We start from the raw sequence: 15208 nt of genomic DNA on the forward strand, positions 1-15208 counted from the left end.
CGTCCCTCCCTGGACAAGCCATGCGCTCAGCCGCGCAGGTAGAATGAACGCCGCGGCGGAGAACAGCTCCGGCCGCTGGACAAAGCCAGGTAGCTCTCACTTGTATTTTCTGTCAGCACAGCGTGTCTGAAGGGTGTCAAAAGCATCGCTCCAGGGACCGCTGCTAGACCCTCTGAGGGGTCCGCGAGAGGGTAAGGACAGGGGGCTGTACACCCAGCAGGCAAGACAGCAAAGTGGAAAGGATGGCACAAAGGGGAACAGGCATGCCAGAGAGTGTTTTAAGGCAAACATATAGGTACAGCACATGCCAGAGGGGAAATCCTAATTCAGCTCCAGCACTAACCACAGCTGAACCCACACCAGCAATGTATGGGGAAACAAGGCCTACATGCTCCAGAAGTGTTTCCTTTACACCAGGACAGCAGCAGAGTGGATGCAAAACCTTGTTGAGTGAGCAGCTTTTCCCTAGGAGTGTCAAAGCACATGGAAGCATCACTTAGCTTTGAGACTTCTAAAGCATTTCCCTTTCCCAGCACTTGCTCAGGCAGGTGCTGATCTCTAGCAAGGCTAACAATGTTATCTGCATCCATTGCCAAAACTTCAGTATTACACCTTCTACAGCATCGCATTCAGAGTGGAAGGCTGTGGCACGCACCATTAGTTACAACTGACAGCTCAATCCAGCTGGTGCTTTGAAGCAACTTTCCCTGTACAGGCACAGCACAAGGGGCAAAAACCCTAAGCATTACAGCATCAATGTTCCATCAAGCCCTACCTATTAGCAAGTTTTTTTTCCTTGCAGACATGGTAACAAGAGGAGGATGAGATCTACAGGGACACAGAAAATACTTTTCAACGAGGTATATACAGAGTGTTTAGATAATGTCTGCTGTTTTTTAGTCCCATAGGCTGATGCTGCTTACAGTATGTTTGGGTAACTCCTAAACCACCATAGCAGCTAACTTGGCAGCAGTATTTGAGGAGCTGACTGGATATGCTGTTGGGAAAGGACTCAAGTAACCTCAGCTCACCTTGGTATAAGCAAATATTATTCTAGAGGTTTATCCAATTTCTTGCAGTCACTTGACAGCCAGCTGCACAGGCCACCTTTCACCTCTGAAGGTCTGTTACATCCATATGAGCACAAACTAAGACAACAAGGTGTGACTGTAGACAGGTATGGAGAGACAGTACTACATCATCCCCAGCACTAATACCTTCCCTTTTCCCACCTGCTGTTGCACACTTTTAACTAGCAGAATCACTTAGATTACAAAGGCAGCAATCTTTATTCTTGGACACATTACAATTCTCACACTTAAAATACCCCCATTTAAAAGAAACTGTGGACTTCTAAGTTCCCAATAAACAGAAGAAAGTTGGCAAATGGCAAGATGACATTCAAATCCCTAGGCAGAAAATACCCTTTCCCACCTTCCTTTGGCCTCTTACTCCTTATAACCACAGCCTCCTGGACCACTCTGCACTGCAGCCTAGAATCCAGGCATCAGTGTGTGATTGTGCAAGACAAAAGTGGACATCCTGCAAAACACTCCTTGGAACAAGTTGCATATCACATATATGGGGGTGGCTCATCAAGTCTCCTCCAACCCTCAATTAGATGACACTGCCTTGCACACAAGTGTAACAACAGATCTCTTCTCACTGTTACCCTTTGGGGAAGGAATGGAAACATGGAAAATAGGCTTGCATAGCCTCTCTTGATGGCTGGTAGTTTCCATATGAGGTTTCAGACCACTCAGTTTCTTCAAACATGCACTACTGCTGTTCAATCCACACTGTCTACAGGCTCAGCAAACTGCCCCACAAATGAAAATTAACCTTTCTAACAGGGGAAAAATGTAGTTGACAGAACCATTTTCTACTGGATGTGAGTTGCACAGGAAATAGGAAGGCACTCACACAGCTATACAGGAAGTAAGCCCTTCCCTCAACAGCAGTAACTGTTTAGGCTGCAGGTTACTGAACTTCTTGGAGGATCTCCATACTGAACATGTACTTGTAGCTAACAATTCAATCTTTACAGCACCAGGCTTTGTATAAAGGCTATAGGGAAACTGGCATTTTACTTCTTGAGAGGAATTTAACAGATGGAAAACAGCCCAAAGTGCAAGTGATCCAAACCAGAAATTTAAGGCATTAATGACACATTCATCCTGACTCTTAACAAGCTGCACAGCACATTGCTGGGAGTAAGCATAAGCTAGCACATTTTATGTTCAGAAAGAACAAAGCATAATGCTACACTGTGGTCAAAGCCTCTGAAACAAAAGCACAGCAAAAAGCAGAGCTGAGCAGGAAAGAGGGTTTTATCTGCAGCCTCTTCACCCATTCCCATTGAGCCAAACAACCTCCATGCAGTAGTTTCTGTGCACCTCCACTCCTCAGCTACATTCCAAATGAACACTGCCACTGCAGTACTACAGACTTTGCTCCTTCTGAAAACAGCCCCCCAACTTGCAACTGCAAGCAACAGTTACTCAGCTACTAAAGTGTATTTATACTTTGCTTCTTCAAGTACTCTGGTTAGTGGCCTCAACAGGAGTGGAAGGGAAAGGAAGGTAGGAATTTATTGTAAGGTGAGAACTATAAAAGGAGGAAACAAAAAAGAGGAACCCTGCCACACTGCAACTGTGAACTTGAAATGTCAGGTAGGGGTGGAGATTACAACCAGAGGGTTCAAATCGGTTGTTGCTCTTACAGTAACTAGCCAAAGGCAAGTTACAATACTTGCCATTTCACAGGTATCAGAGTTAAACTGGCTGAGAAAACAAGTGGGAGATTAACATACAGGAGAATGATTTTGCTTTCTTCCACTAGATGAGCAGGAAACCAAAATGAAAAATCACTGCCAGCCTTTTAAAAATAAGACTGTGGGGAAAAAAAAGTAAATTTTGGAGGTCACCCTAGTAGTGCCAATAACACCAGCTCACGGATGGCACTAAATAGGGGCCTAAACCAGAATCAGAAGAGGGAAACATCCAATTACTCTCCCACATCCCATGCTGGAGCTGCCTGCTCCACAATGAGCATGGGGAGGTAGCATTCCAGGCAGGCTTGATATAAATAGTGTCCACAACACCATCCAAGCCATTCTAGCGACCAGATGGCTTACAAATTCTGACGGAAACATTCTCAGTCACTGTCAAATTTGACTGAATTGACTTGAGTTGATATAGTGCCTCCACGGTAGCTGCCTCGTTTTTTCTTTGTCTTCTCATGGCGGAAAGATTTGCCTTTAGTGAATTTCAGGATATTGTTAGCCTTCTCACCCCAGTCACCAGCTGCTCCTTTCTGTGAGGGATGAAGTTGGAGAGGAAAAAAGAAATTCAGGTCAGTTCCCAAGAGAGTAAATGCTTTGCACTTCATGCTACCCAGCAAACACCAGAGCAGGTATTACTCTCCCATGCAGCTCCTGTCAGTGCTCACATACTTCCCAACAGCACCTCCAGGTGGAAAAAGACACCACCCGCAAGCACACCAAGACTGCTCTGTATTTGCAGAGGTCAAGTGTTACCACTCTTGGCACTACCTAACCCTACCTTTGCTTCAAATGAGTTATCAGCAACACGAGCATCCAGCTCAATCTCTTCTTCCCTTACACGCCGGAATGGAGAGGCTGGCTGTTAAGCAGAAAGGAAATGAGAAACAGTAAATACACACACATGTGTAAGATATTCCTTTAATGACAACCTCCTTCCCCTGCAAATAGAGCCCTGCTCACATTACCTCAAGTCTTCGTTTCTCAGATCTGTAATTTTTTTCCCATCCTCAGGTAAGGCAGCCCAGGCATACTTCTTTGCAAGCATACCTAATCAGGCTTTGCCAGAACTATATTACACGCATATAGACACTTCTTAGGGTCCTTCATAGAAGGGTCAAGTGCTCAAAAAGGGAGCAAAAATGCAAATGATATTGTGGGCCTAACCTCCTGCAAAACAAACTCACTTGTTCAGGAGGCAGAAATCCCTCCTTCAAGTCACCAGAGTCCACCCTCACTTACCCGTTTCACCTTGGGAACTGTGTGTGGTGTTTTGATCTTTGCCTTTTTACTATGTGGTGTCTCTGCTTCCTGAACATCTTTCCTCTTCTGTTTCATCCTAATTGTGCCTGTCAGATGAACAGTAATAAACCTTCAAGTGGAGTAACTGCAGTGTTGGGAAAGGCAATGGCATTTGTCCCCAAGAATGCAAACATGGTGTTGGCCCAGGTGTGAGATGCATTACCTCACAAAGAAAACAGACTGCTATAAAATATTAACCACCATTCTGGGTTAGTAGGGATTTTGCCATCCTATACTAAAGGATTACTTCATGGAACAGGGTATCTATGTATTAATAATTTAGTGCACGTTATAGTTCTGTTGGTTAGCATTCTCCAGTTCTTGGAATCACACAATATGCAAGTGCACACATCACTTGTGCATTCAAAGTTTTTTCCTCTGGGACGGATAAAGATTGAGACCCGTGGAGCCCTACTCAATACAGTCAGGGTCCTCCAGCAGCCTACCTTGCTCTCACTAGCAATTCTGTGCATGCAGTTGGCAACTGGCAACAACTGTACAGAAACATAGTTCATGTTGCCACAGATTCCATTGCCAGCAGATATACAATACAGACAAAAAGGGTCACAGCAAATTAGAAACTATCTCCTCCCTCTCAGTACTGCACCAGATGGTATCATCTAATAGCACAGAGAGATCATTTAGGAAAGGCTCCCATTCATGCCTGGCTCATAACACTGCCTGAAAAGCCCCCTTCAGATTGTAAATAATACCTCCATTGACTTTTCCAGTCTCTTCCTCAGAGCTGCTCTCGCTGCTACTACTGCTACTGCTGCCACCAGCTGGCTTAGACTTTGAGTTGTTTGCAATTGGTGTTGCAGCTTTTGCCTTCTCTGCAGAGGCAGTGGTCTTAGAGTTGTTCTGTACTCCTTTTCCCGCCTTTTTGGGCTTCTCTTCCTCTTCGCTGGAACTATCAGATGAGCTGCTACTACTACTACTACTAGAAGCAGCATCCTTCTTCCCAACAGCTGCTTTTGCTGCCCCTTTAGATTTGGTGGCTGGTTTCACCGCTGGCTTCTTTTCTTCTTCACTGCTTGAGCTGTCAGAGTCAGAAGTGCCTGCTTTGGAAACTAGGGTAGAAGGCTTGGACACTGGCTTAGCCACTTTGTCAGGTAATTTAGCTGGAGTGCCTTTCTTCTCATCTTCAGAGCTGCTGGAGCTGCTATCTGAATCAGAGCTACTCTGAGCTTTCTTTGGGGCAACCTGTGACTTCTTCGTTGCAGGCGTTGATGCTTTAGTTGGGGGCTTCACAGGGGTCTTCTTGTCAGAGCTATCAGAATCTAGAATTACAAAAAGAATAACCAAGGTTAAGCCCCATTCCTTTAACATGACGATATCACACAGAATTGATATTCAGTGCACTTTATTAGCTGCTTGAAGCAACACTGTACTAAGTATTCCTGTCCAACTGTATCCTCATAACTTGCCTAGAAATGTTTGAGTAAGAACAATGTGCATTTGGAAATTCTTCCTTTCTCCTACCCCAGTACCTGAGCTGTCAGAGGAGGAACTGGAGTCTTTCTTTGCTTTTCCAGGCTTGACAACTACTTTTGCTGGTTTGGAGGTATTCTTTACCACAGGTTGTTTAGCTGGGGGTTTATTCCCTACCTTCTTCTTGTCATCTTCAGAGCTAGAATCTAAACCAAAGAAAAAAAAGGATGTTAAGTTAACAAGCTCCTGGTGCAAGCTACTTTAGTAATAACATGTATGTAACTCATGGGGAAGTGAAAAGCAAGACGGGATGTGGCCAAGGCTGAGCTGCTGGATAACTGTCAATAAGCAGTATCTAATGAATACTTGAAAGCTGTGGGGACAGTATTCATCTTTCCACACATCATCTTTGTTGGGAGGAAGTGGAAACAAGCAATTTAAGTTCTTCACTAATGAACACAAAAGGAAGCAAATACTTGAAGAACAATGTATAAGAGGTACACAATAAAGAGTAAGTACAGGTATTGTCAAGAACTAGAGGAGAAGAAAGATCTACAAAAGCCTTGTGGTGAAGACGAAAGAACAGGCAAGAAATTAAGAGAGAAAACTGACAAAGCAGGCAAAGCAAGGCAGTAACAGCCTTTCCTGTAACATGTGTTTTTACAGCAGTCTGGGGGTGGACTGGAGACTCCTGCATTACAAATATGCCTTTGTATTGTGTATCACAGCAATCTAAACTGCTAAGCCTGGACTAGTCCATCATTACTGAATACTTGAACAGAAATAATCAAAGCCTTCTCCACTCATCATAGAATGGTTTAGGTTGGAAGTGACCTCAAACATCACGTAGTTTCAATCCCCTGCCATAGGTAGGGACACCTCCCACTAGAAAGGTCACTCAAGGCCTCATCCAACCTAGCACTGAACACCACCAGGGAAGAGGCATACACAACCTCCCTGGGTAACCCATTCCAGCATTTCACCACCCTCACTGTAAAGAACTTCTTCCTAACATCTAGTTTGAATCTCCCCTCTTCTAGTTTAAACCCATTACTCCTCATCCTGTCATTACAAGACCTTGTAAATAGTCCCCCTCCTTTTTTCTCACTTGTGAGAAGCCAGGCAACAAAACCAGACCCTTCTGGCACTTGCAATGCTCTCACTGACATCTCCACTCTGCATAGCAGGCTCCTGTTTCTCAGTTTCACATCTTGTTCACTATGGAGACTGAAGCTTTAGTACTCATATGTTAACGAACTCAGTAGATAGACCTCTACACAGCAACTTGGCCAATAAAAACATTAACACAAAAAAGAAGCTTTAGTAATGGTTGAATCACCTGAGTCACTGTCAGAACTGGATTCAGCCTTCTTGGTAGTCACAGCGTTGTTTTGGAGACCAGTAATTGTTTTAGCTACTACTGCTTTGCCTACAAAAGAAAGTTTAAAATTAATGGGCCACGTGCACACCAAACCTTTGTCTGAAGACCTTTCCAGATGTGTAAAAGCTCCCTTCTCATTGCACCAGCCATTCAGGCAAGATCCCAGAAACCAAGCACCAAGATCTGTACAGCTGCAGTAATTGGCCTGGCTTATTTCCCACAAACTAGATCCTGGTAACTTTTCACATGCAAAGTAATCCAGCCGGCACAGTTTAGATCCACAAGTGGTACATGACACAGAGAAACAATAGCAACATAAAACCAAAGTCAAATAACTTTGTCCAAAGTCAAGGAAATCAAGACATTGCAAAAACATTGTTTGTGCTTTGTAATACTACATCTGCTACCTCTTCTCAGTACGAACCTGCTCCTCCTTTTGTGGGCACCTGCTCTGCCTCATCACTGCTGTCTGAAGAGTCACTGCTTTCAGCCTTTTTTGCAGGAGTTTTGGCAAGGCCTTTCTTTTTCTGCATAGCTTGAGGAGGTGGTACAGCACTGTACTGACCTATGAAGAGAGATATGGCATTCAGATGCCTGCATTACACATGAGAGATATTTGCTGTAGATAGAATAAAACATTTCTGCTATTTGGCTTCTTTTATTCCCCTTCTGTAGCTACAGTCAAGGATACTAATTTATAATTTCAAAGGTTACACCCACTCCACTGAATTTAATTCTCCACTTGGGGTTCAGCTGACCCAACCATCTCTGCAGGAGTTTCCTCTGCACTTTCAGATGAATGGAATCTTGTGTTGTCAAGCTTTTTTAAAAAAGAAATGCAGATACAGATGTCAACTGTTGACTGTTTTCAGCTACTCCCCTCTCAAATTCTTTGGATAGGGAATTGGACTGAGTTTTGGTCCCTGACCCTCTACACAAATCAGCTCTCCCCTAGAATACTTAAAGCACTTTATTATATTGAACAGTGGCTCTTAGCGCATCAGTTGGGCTGCAAATGAACAGTCCTGAATACTTCACACAAAAAAATAAAAAATCTAAAATTTCTGGGGTTTCAGAATAACAAAACCACACTGGCAAATTCCTTCCCCAAATCCTGGCAGACAGGAAGGCTGCAAGAGCAAGGTACTTAGAAGCTACTTGAATAAAAGATGTGCAACAAACCAAACAGAAGTCACAACTTCTCTCACTCCCCAATTCCTTGCTACAGGAGGAGCTGAATTGTAAGCTGAGCCCCAACAGCAGTCATGAAAAAAGCCACTGTACTTCTTGTTCACAATACTACTGCCAGCACCACCTGGAATATATTGTGCGCAGTTAAGATCTGCTTGTGCCCTGCATATGCTTCTCCCAGGACAGTCGGACTAGCAGAATGTGTCCTTCCACCCGGCAGCAACATAATTCAGTACTTTACCTGATTTTGACTTTTGTTTTGCAGGTGTTTTTTCATCATCTGAGCTATCAGATGAGTCCTCACTACTGGAGCTTTCCTCTGCTTGTTTTTTTTTTCCTCGATGTGGTTGGTTTTCTGCAGGTTTTGGCAGAGGAGATTTTTTGGGAATGGCCTTGACATAAGAAAGAAAAATATATTAAAAACAAAGTAACAGAAATCTTGTGGTGACAGCTGGTTGTGGATCTTGTTTTAACTCTACCCCTCACTTAAAGCAAACTGAAGACAAAGTGAGAAAGGTTAACAAAGATTCTCAAAGGCATATTTTAGGAAACACTTAAGCATCATGATCTTTCTGGGCACTGCTGTTTTCTGCTTAGAGGAATCCCTAATGAGAACCTGTAAAGGGGACAGAACTGACTGAAATCGTAGCAATTGCCACTTATTTAAATACAACTACAGCTATTTTTGTGTCACAGAAAACGTTTTTAAACACTCTCTAGTGTAAAACTAAAAATCAGAGAACAGCTAAGCACGAAAGAGACATGCCAAAGTGAAACTCAGAATGGAGAGACTACAGTATGATTATGACACAATGAGATGTTTCTTTTAAAAGGAAGGAGCAGAGGAAGTGGTAAGGAAGTATTATGGAAGAAAGCCAGTGCAAGGTGTGACACTGAAACACATTCTCACTGTATAAAGGAGGAGGAGGTATAAGATCCACAAATGCTGTGCTCATTGTCAGCGTCTCTACACATTCCACAGTTCCTCTGTAAGACATTTTGATACACCCAGTCCTACAAGACTCCTCCACTATTCATGAAGTTATTCATGGTCTAATTTACCTTCTTTGGTGCAGCCTTTTCATCATCAGAATCTTCACTACTGCTGCTACTGCTTGCTGCTTTTCCATTGATCACCTTGGTGGGTGCTTGGGCAGCTTTACTTCCTTTTGAGATAGCTAAACAAAGACATTGATAAAATATGGTATGGTAGATATCAAGCAATTACAACCAGAATAGGTAACACAGAGACAAAAGAACCACACAGTGCCAACAGGGCAGATTATGGCAGTACTTCAAAACTGTTATTTTATCCTACTGCACGTTTAGATAAGGTTCCCAGAAAACTGTCCATGCTAGCTCACTGCAACTTTTCAAAGTCTTTTAAAGACTAAAGTAAAGCCTTTCCCAGCTCTCTGAGAGGAAGATGCCAGTAAAAGCACAACTTAAGCAGCTAAGGTTGCCAAATACAGCTATTCATGCAAAGAGTGCAGCATTTAGGACCAGATGTTTTATTTGCAATCAGTTCTACACCTTTTCCACATCAGCAGAGGACTGGAGGGCAAATGGCAGACTTTCAGAATGCTATGTTAATATATATGCCTTTGCAGGTAGATACAGCCCTCATCACTCCTCCTCTGACATTTTTTTGGGTTTGTACTTCAACTCCTAATGCACAATAAAAGATACCTGATTTAGGTGTTGTTGGTTTTGGTGGTTGTTTTTTTGGTTCTTCTTCATCTGAACTGCTTGAGTCAGAGCTGGAACTCTCTGCTTTCTTTTGAGGCTGGACTTTGGGTCCAGTTGGCTTCACCACGAATTTTGCGCCTTTCTGAACAACAGGAGGGAAAACCAATTAGCCCTTGTAGCAATGAAAATAAAGAAAGCCTGATAAGTGGGATGCATGTGCAGAGAATATAAACAGATGTCTTTCACAGAGGTTAACATTTTGACTTGAAAAAAACCTCTCTGCCTGATGGTTTGGGCCTGAAAATCCCTGGATAGCAACTTTACTCTAGGAAACTTTCCAGCAAACCTATGGGAGACTTTCCTCGCACCTCAGTCTCCAGTTCTGCCTCATCAAAATTGGACAGTTCTGAGACTAGCACTGGTCTCTTCCTTCTCAAGATCACACTAGTATGAAAACCGAAAATTTTGACTGGGCAACTAAGGTTGGTCTCCTCTCTGTATAATGACATCATTATTTCTGTCCCCTACTGCTCAAGACAATGACTGCACAAGAAAAGAGAAGTTTAGCTTTATATATATATATTTATGTATACATGTAAGATTTCTTTTTAGTGATTGTAAGTATTTTTCTGCAAATAAAGTAAACACTAGCAGTCTTAGGATAAAGCCAAGAAGCAGACTTGGGTGTACAACAAAGTGGGCACACTGGACACAAAACTACTTTTTCGTAGGAAAAGTCTAAATGGCACACCATCCACTGCAGAAATGTCTTCTTACATTGCACCTGCAGCAGTACAGATGCTCCACAGTCCAGAAAAGTGAGCCCACTTACAGAGAGAATTCTGATGGTCAAATTTGCTATTATCCATCACTGTCAAATGTACATTAAAAAGGCTGGAAAGAAAAGCTGACCTTTGCTGGTGGCTGCTTCTCCTCCTCTGAGTCTGAATCATCACTGGAGTCCTCACTGCTGCTCTCTGCTTTCTTGGCTGGAGGGACTGCTTTTGCCTTAGTTATAGCTGCTGCTTTAGCTGCAAATAAAGGATAGCAAACATTGATGCTAAGTTAATTCATGACATTCAGGTATCTATATTCTATCCCGTATGTATGAGAACAAAATTACATACTAAGTCATTAAACCATGACTGAAATTCATTAATGCTAATTTTGTTTCTTGAGCAGAATGCAGTGAAAGACTCCAAAATGGGTAGGAAAGATGATTAAATCAATTCCAGATTTTATCTTTGTCACACATATATTTAAGTGCAGACTTCTACCACAAAAAAAAAAAAAAGATGCCCCACAAGGAAACTGTCTCCAAATACTGAGATAACTTTAATTGGGTCTACACATGTTCCAGCTAACAAGAACACACTGACCAAGACTTCCAAAAAGAACCACTGCAATGCTGTGTTAGGGGTACAAGCATTTTACTTAATGTGTTTTAGTCAAATCCTTGTTACTGATTGTACCACTAGATACACAAACTTGCATACACCATGGGTTAAGCCAAGTTGTAAGAATTATTCCAGATAAAAAGGGAAAAATACAGCCAAACACATACCAATGTGCAAAGGACAGCATTAGGACATAAGCTTGATAGAAAAGAGGGCAGTAACCTCACAAAAGCAGCAGATCAGTAAGGATGCTTGGAACTCAAGAATACAACCATGCATAACTGATCAAGCAGATCATAGTATGCACCAGTACAATGGACACTGCCAAACCCTAATCATGCAGGAGTTTTGCCAAAATACGTGAATTTTAACACGAAAAAGCACTCCTAAAACTTGAATCTGTTTTCCTACAATAGCAAGACGAAAAACCATTCTTTTAAGTTCTTAGTGAAACCAAGAATCCCTGGATTCTTGGCACAGAAAAAAAAAATTATGAGGTAGCTGCCTCCCATGAAAAGACTATCAATCCACCTATATGCACTCAAAATCCAATTTCATTAAATACTTATATCAGTTCATAAAAATTACATGCCAAAGCAAGAAAGAGTAACCCTGTCAAGGTATCTTATCAAGGAGTGTTTGGGAAGCAGAATCTCAACACAGACAAACTAATGAAAGGACTACTTCAATAGCACATTAATTCAACAGAGCCCAGCACCTTCACCACCCTCAGCCAAAAACATCTAAACCGAAGGCCTAAAACTTTCTAACAGACACAAACCCTGGTGTGCTGAAATTGTAACTGGATAACAAGATCACTCATAGCTTGGCAGAACATACCCTGCCTGTCACGGTTAAAAGACCGTCTAGAAATAATACCACTCAATACATACCCAGCCCTTGATAGATGCACAAGAACTTCACATAAAACACTGCATCTGAGCAATATATCCAGATGAGAAGCCAATGTCAAACACAAGCCTGGTCTGCCCTAGAGCTACTCACAAACCTTACCTGGTTTCTTGGCTGGAGGTGTCTCCTCCTCACTAGAGCTGTCATCACTGCTGGAGGAGGGCTTCCTCTTCACCTGGGAGCCATTTGGGACAAGCTTTCTTTTCTTGGCCGCTGGAGACCTACAGGTAGAAAGGCTGAGCTGGAGACCACGGGGCAAAGGCCAGACGGCATCTGGTGCCCGAGAGAGTCGGACACCACGGCAAAGCCAGCACATCCCCCACCCACACCCCCCAAGCTCGGTATACGTGGCCCCCGCTGCCGGAGGGGAACTTACTTCAGCCAGTAACTGAAGATGTCCAGGAGTGAGGCTGCGTTAGGATCCTGCTCCTTCTAAACAAGGAAAGAGGCCACATCAGTCAGCCAGCCAGTCGCCCTCCACCACCGCCCCGCTCGCCACGCCGCCGGCCGCCCCCTACCCCTGGAGCCGCTCACGGCCCCCCGGCCGCTCAGTGCTCCGCTCACTGAGCCGCCAGCCCGCCCGCCCGCCGCCGGCCCGCTCGCCGCCGCCGCCGGCCCGCTCGCCGCCGCCGCCGCCCCGCTCGCCGCCGCCGCCCCGCTCACCGCCGCCCCGCTCACCGCCGCCCCGCTCACCGCCGCCCCGCTCACCGCCGCCCCGCTGGCCGCCGCCGCCTCCCTAGCGAAGGCACGCGCCGCGCCCTCGAACTGGTGCTCGCGCAGGAAGGCAAGCACGAAGGGGAAGAGGTCGCTGGGCACCGCGCGGCACTCCGCCATACCGCCCGCCGCCACGTGCCGCACGCACGCACGCGCGCGCGGCGTACGTAATGACGTAGCATGCGTGAAGCGCCTCGGTTTCGCCCCCCGCCCTCTGCGCCGGGTTGCGTGGGCTGTGGCGGCGCGCGCCGCGAGGGAGGCGCAGTAGGGCGCGCAAGTGCTGGTGCTCAGCCGCGGCAGCCTGGAGGAGAGGCACACCTGTCCTGGTGGGAGGGGATAGCGCAAGCCTCCCGCGGCCTCTCGCTGAAGGCAGTAATACTTCTTGTGGTGCAAAGGCAGACCTAGGGCCCGTAGTGGGAAGGAGGAAGTCAAAACCTGGATCAGTCTCAGGACTGTGCATATGACATAGGAGGAGGGAAGAATATAGTCTGTTTAAAGCCCCTTCCTCCCCCCTCCCTTTCTGCTAGTTTATCACTCAGGAGAATGGTAGGGAGCAGAAAGAGAAAGGCTTCTTCGTAGAGGAGGACATGATTTTAGCTGCGGGCAGCTCCAGAGCTATCACAGTATCATCAGGGTTGGAAGAGACCTCACAGATCATCAAGTCCAACCCTTTACCACAGAGCTCAAGGCTAGACCATGGCACCAGGCTAGCTGCATCCTTGCTAACAGAGCACAGTCCCATGTAGCTTGGAGGTGAGAGGCAGAGCCAGATGTTGTCACCGAGATTCATTAGCAGTCCCAGGAAAAGTAAGATGTAAATCAGGCCTAGGCTCTACATAAGGAATCTAATCAGAAGCACAGGAGGATGGTGCCAGAGGGAAGTCTACAGGAAAAGTACCCTATAGGTTGAAACAGACATTTTGTTAAGATGGAGCTAGAGAACGGAAGAGAAAGTTGCTTTCAACATAGCTTTGAAGGGTATCAAGAAGGTGAAGTGAGATAGGACAGAGTAGGACGAGTGAATACTGTATCCCCAATCCTGAACTTAAATGGAGATCCTGGGCCTATGGGCAAAGGGTTGGTGTGGGAGCCCCATGTGACGCTGCCTGTTAGTGTACTCAGGACACTAATAAGGAGATTTCATTCATCTGTCGTGCATTGCTGTGACCTTAAATTAGTAATTTTTCCACTAAAGATTGCTTTTCCTGTCAAGATTAAGCTTTGTTCTGCTGTCTGTAGTGTTCTGCTCACTTTGCTTTTGTGGGTTTTGGTTTTTTTTGTTTGTTGTTTTTGTTTGTTTGTTTTTGTCTTGAATAGACTGTGCCATAAAGCTTGCTGAGGGCAAGCTATGCTGAAAGTACTGAGTTAGGGCTGCTGTGGTCAAACAAGCAGCTATAGGTAGTGTTACGCTCATCATATTTCCTCTGTCTAGCCCTCTGCTCTTAAACCTTTCCATACATTGTGCCTTGCTGTGAGGGAGTTCTGTCTCTGTTGTGTGCAGGTAGGTAGTACACACTTGGAGAAATAAGAGCAGTTCATGTAGTGGTAGATTGCACTGCCAAGACTGACTCATTTTGTACAGGTGCTATTGATTGTAGTATAGATAAAAGATACTCGGCTAAGAGCTTGTTAAATATGTATACTTTGTTTTCTTTGTTTTCAGATTCCCAGATCTGGCCTGCCCCTGTAACATGTGGAATAACTCAGGGCTGTGTTGCAGAAAGGAAAACGGTTTCCAGGAACCAGTATTTCTCTCTCTTCTGGTAGCATCTATCTGCAATGAGCTACAGCTGCAAGCTTCATCTGCAAAGCTCAGTGCAAATTCTGTGTTTTCTGTTTGCATCAGAAAGGAAGAGATGCAGCCATTGCTAGTAAACTGGCCTTATTTTAAGTTCAGCTGTCTGAAGCAACTGCTGTGAGGCACCAGGGAAATTACTGTCTGTTTGCTTCACTGACTTGCTTTGCTTCTTTCCTGGTTAAATAAGCTTCTCATCTCCCTCTTCTGCAAGGCTTTTGCCAGTTAGGTCTGTTCCCAGATGCCGTGTGACTGCTACAGTGGTGTGTGGCTGTCTGGATGTGTGTCCCTGCACTGTCCAGATGACCTGACAGTAATTATGTAAGAAGAGCTATTTTGTTCTTGTATTCCCTAAGGTAGTAGTGGGAGATGCTGGGATCTAAATATCAAGCAAATTCAACTGATTTACCCTGCTGCTTGTGAATTCCTTTTCTCTCCTCACCTATTCCCCATAGGTCTTTTCTGTCCTTCCCCTTTTCTTTCTTTGGTCAAGCCCCCAGAGAGAGCTGTTCACCTCAGAAGAGCACATTCCAGTGAGAAATCTTTGCTTTTCCCACTCCTTTCATGGCCAAAAAAAAGTGGAGATGGCATGAGTATGTAAACACTGAATCATT

At 44.6% G+C, this 15208-nt stretch overlaps 1 protein-coding gene across 2 annotated transcripts; it reads right to left on the bottom strand.

The window, feature by feature from the left end:
* Positions 1–1265: 1265 nt before the first annotated feature.
* Positions 1266–12941, bottom strand: NOLC1 (nucleolar and coiled-body phosphoprotein 1). 2 transcript variants are annotated; one of them, XM_064144847.1, is made up of 14 exons: positions 12794–12941; positions 12462–12517; positions 12188–12306; positions 10689–10807; positions 9777–9918; positions 9150–9265; positions 8329–8479; positions 7321–7461; positions 6855–6944; positions 5575–5721; positions 4798–5364; positions 4025–4131; positions 3564–3644; positions 1266–3315 (listed from the first exon to the last, which is right to left on the bottom strand). In XM_064144847.1, the coding sequence occupies exons 1-14, from the start codon at positions 12917–12919 to the stop codon at positions 3157–3159; spliced, it is 2121 nt and encodes a 706-aa protein (XP_064000917.1). In that variant the 5' UTR covers positions 12920–12941; the 3' UTR covers positions 1266–3156. The 2 variants fall into 2 exon arrangements, with proteins under 2 accessions (XP_064000917.1, XP_064000916.1); XM_064144846.1 differs by having other exon boundaries at positions 12779–12941.
* Positions 12942–15208: the final 2267 nt, after the last annotated feature.

Source organism: Pogoniulus pusillus, chromosome 6 (assembly GCF_015220805.1).
Source record: "Pogoniulus pusillus isolate bPogPus1 chromosome 6, bPogPus1.pri, whole genome shotgun sequence".
Lineage (NCBI taxonomy): Eukaryota > Metazoa > Chordata > Aves > Piciformes > Lybiidae > Pogoniulus > Pogoniulus pusillus.

Excerpts from the sequence above, each read along its gene's own strand:
- NOLC1 (XM_064144846.1), bottom strand. The coding sequence starts at position 12,919 with ATGGCGGAGTGCCGCGCGGTGCCCAGCGACCTCTTCCCCTTCGTGCTT. Across the intron at positions 12,307-12,461 it reads ATCTTCAGTTACTGGCTGAA|GTCTCCAGCGGCCAAGAAAA; the intron begins GTAAGTTCCCCT and ends TTCTACCTGTAG. Across the intron at positions 6,945-7,320 it reads GCCCACAAAAGGAGGAGCAG|GCAAAGCAGTAGTAGCTAAA; the intron begins GTTCGTACTGAG and ends TTTCTTTTGTAG.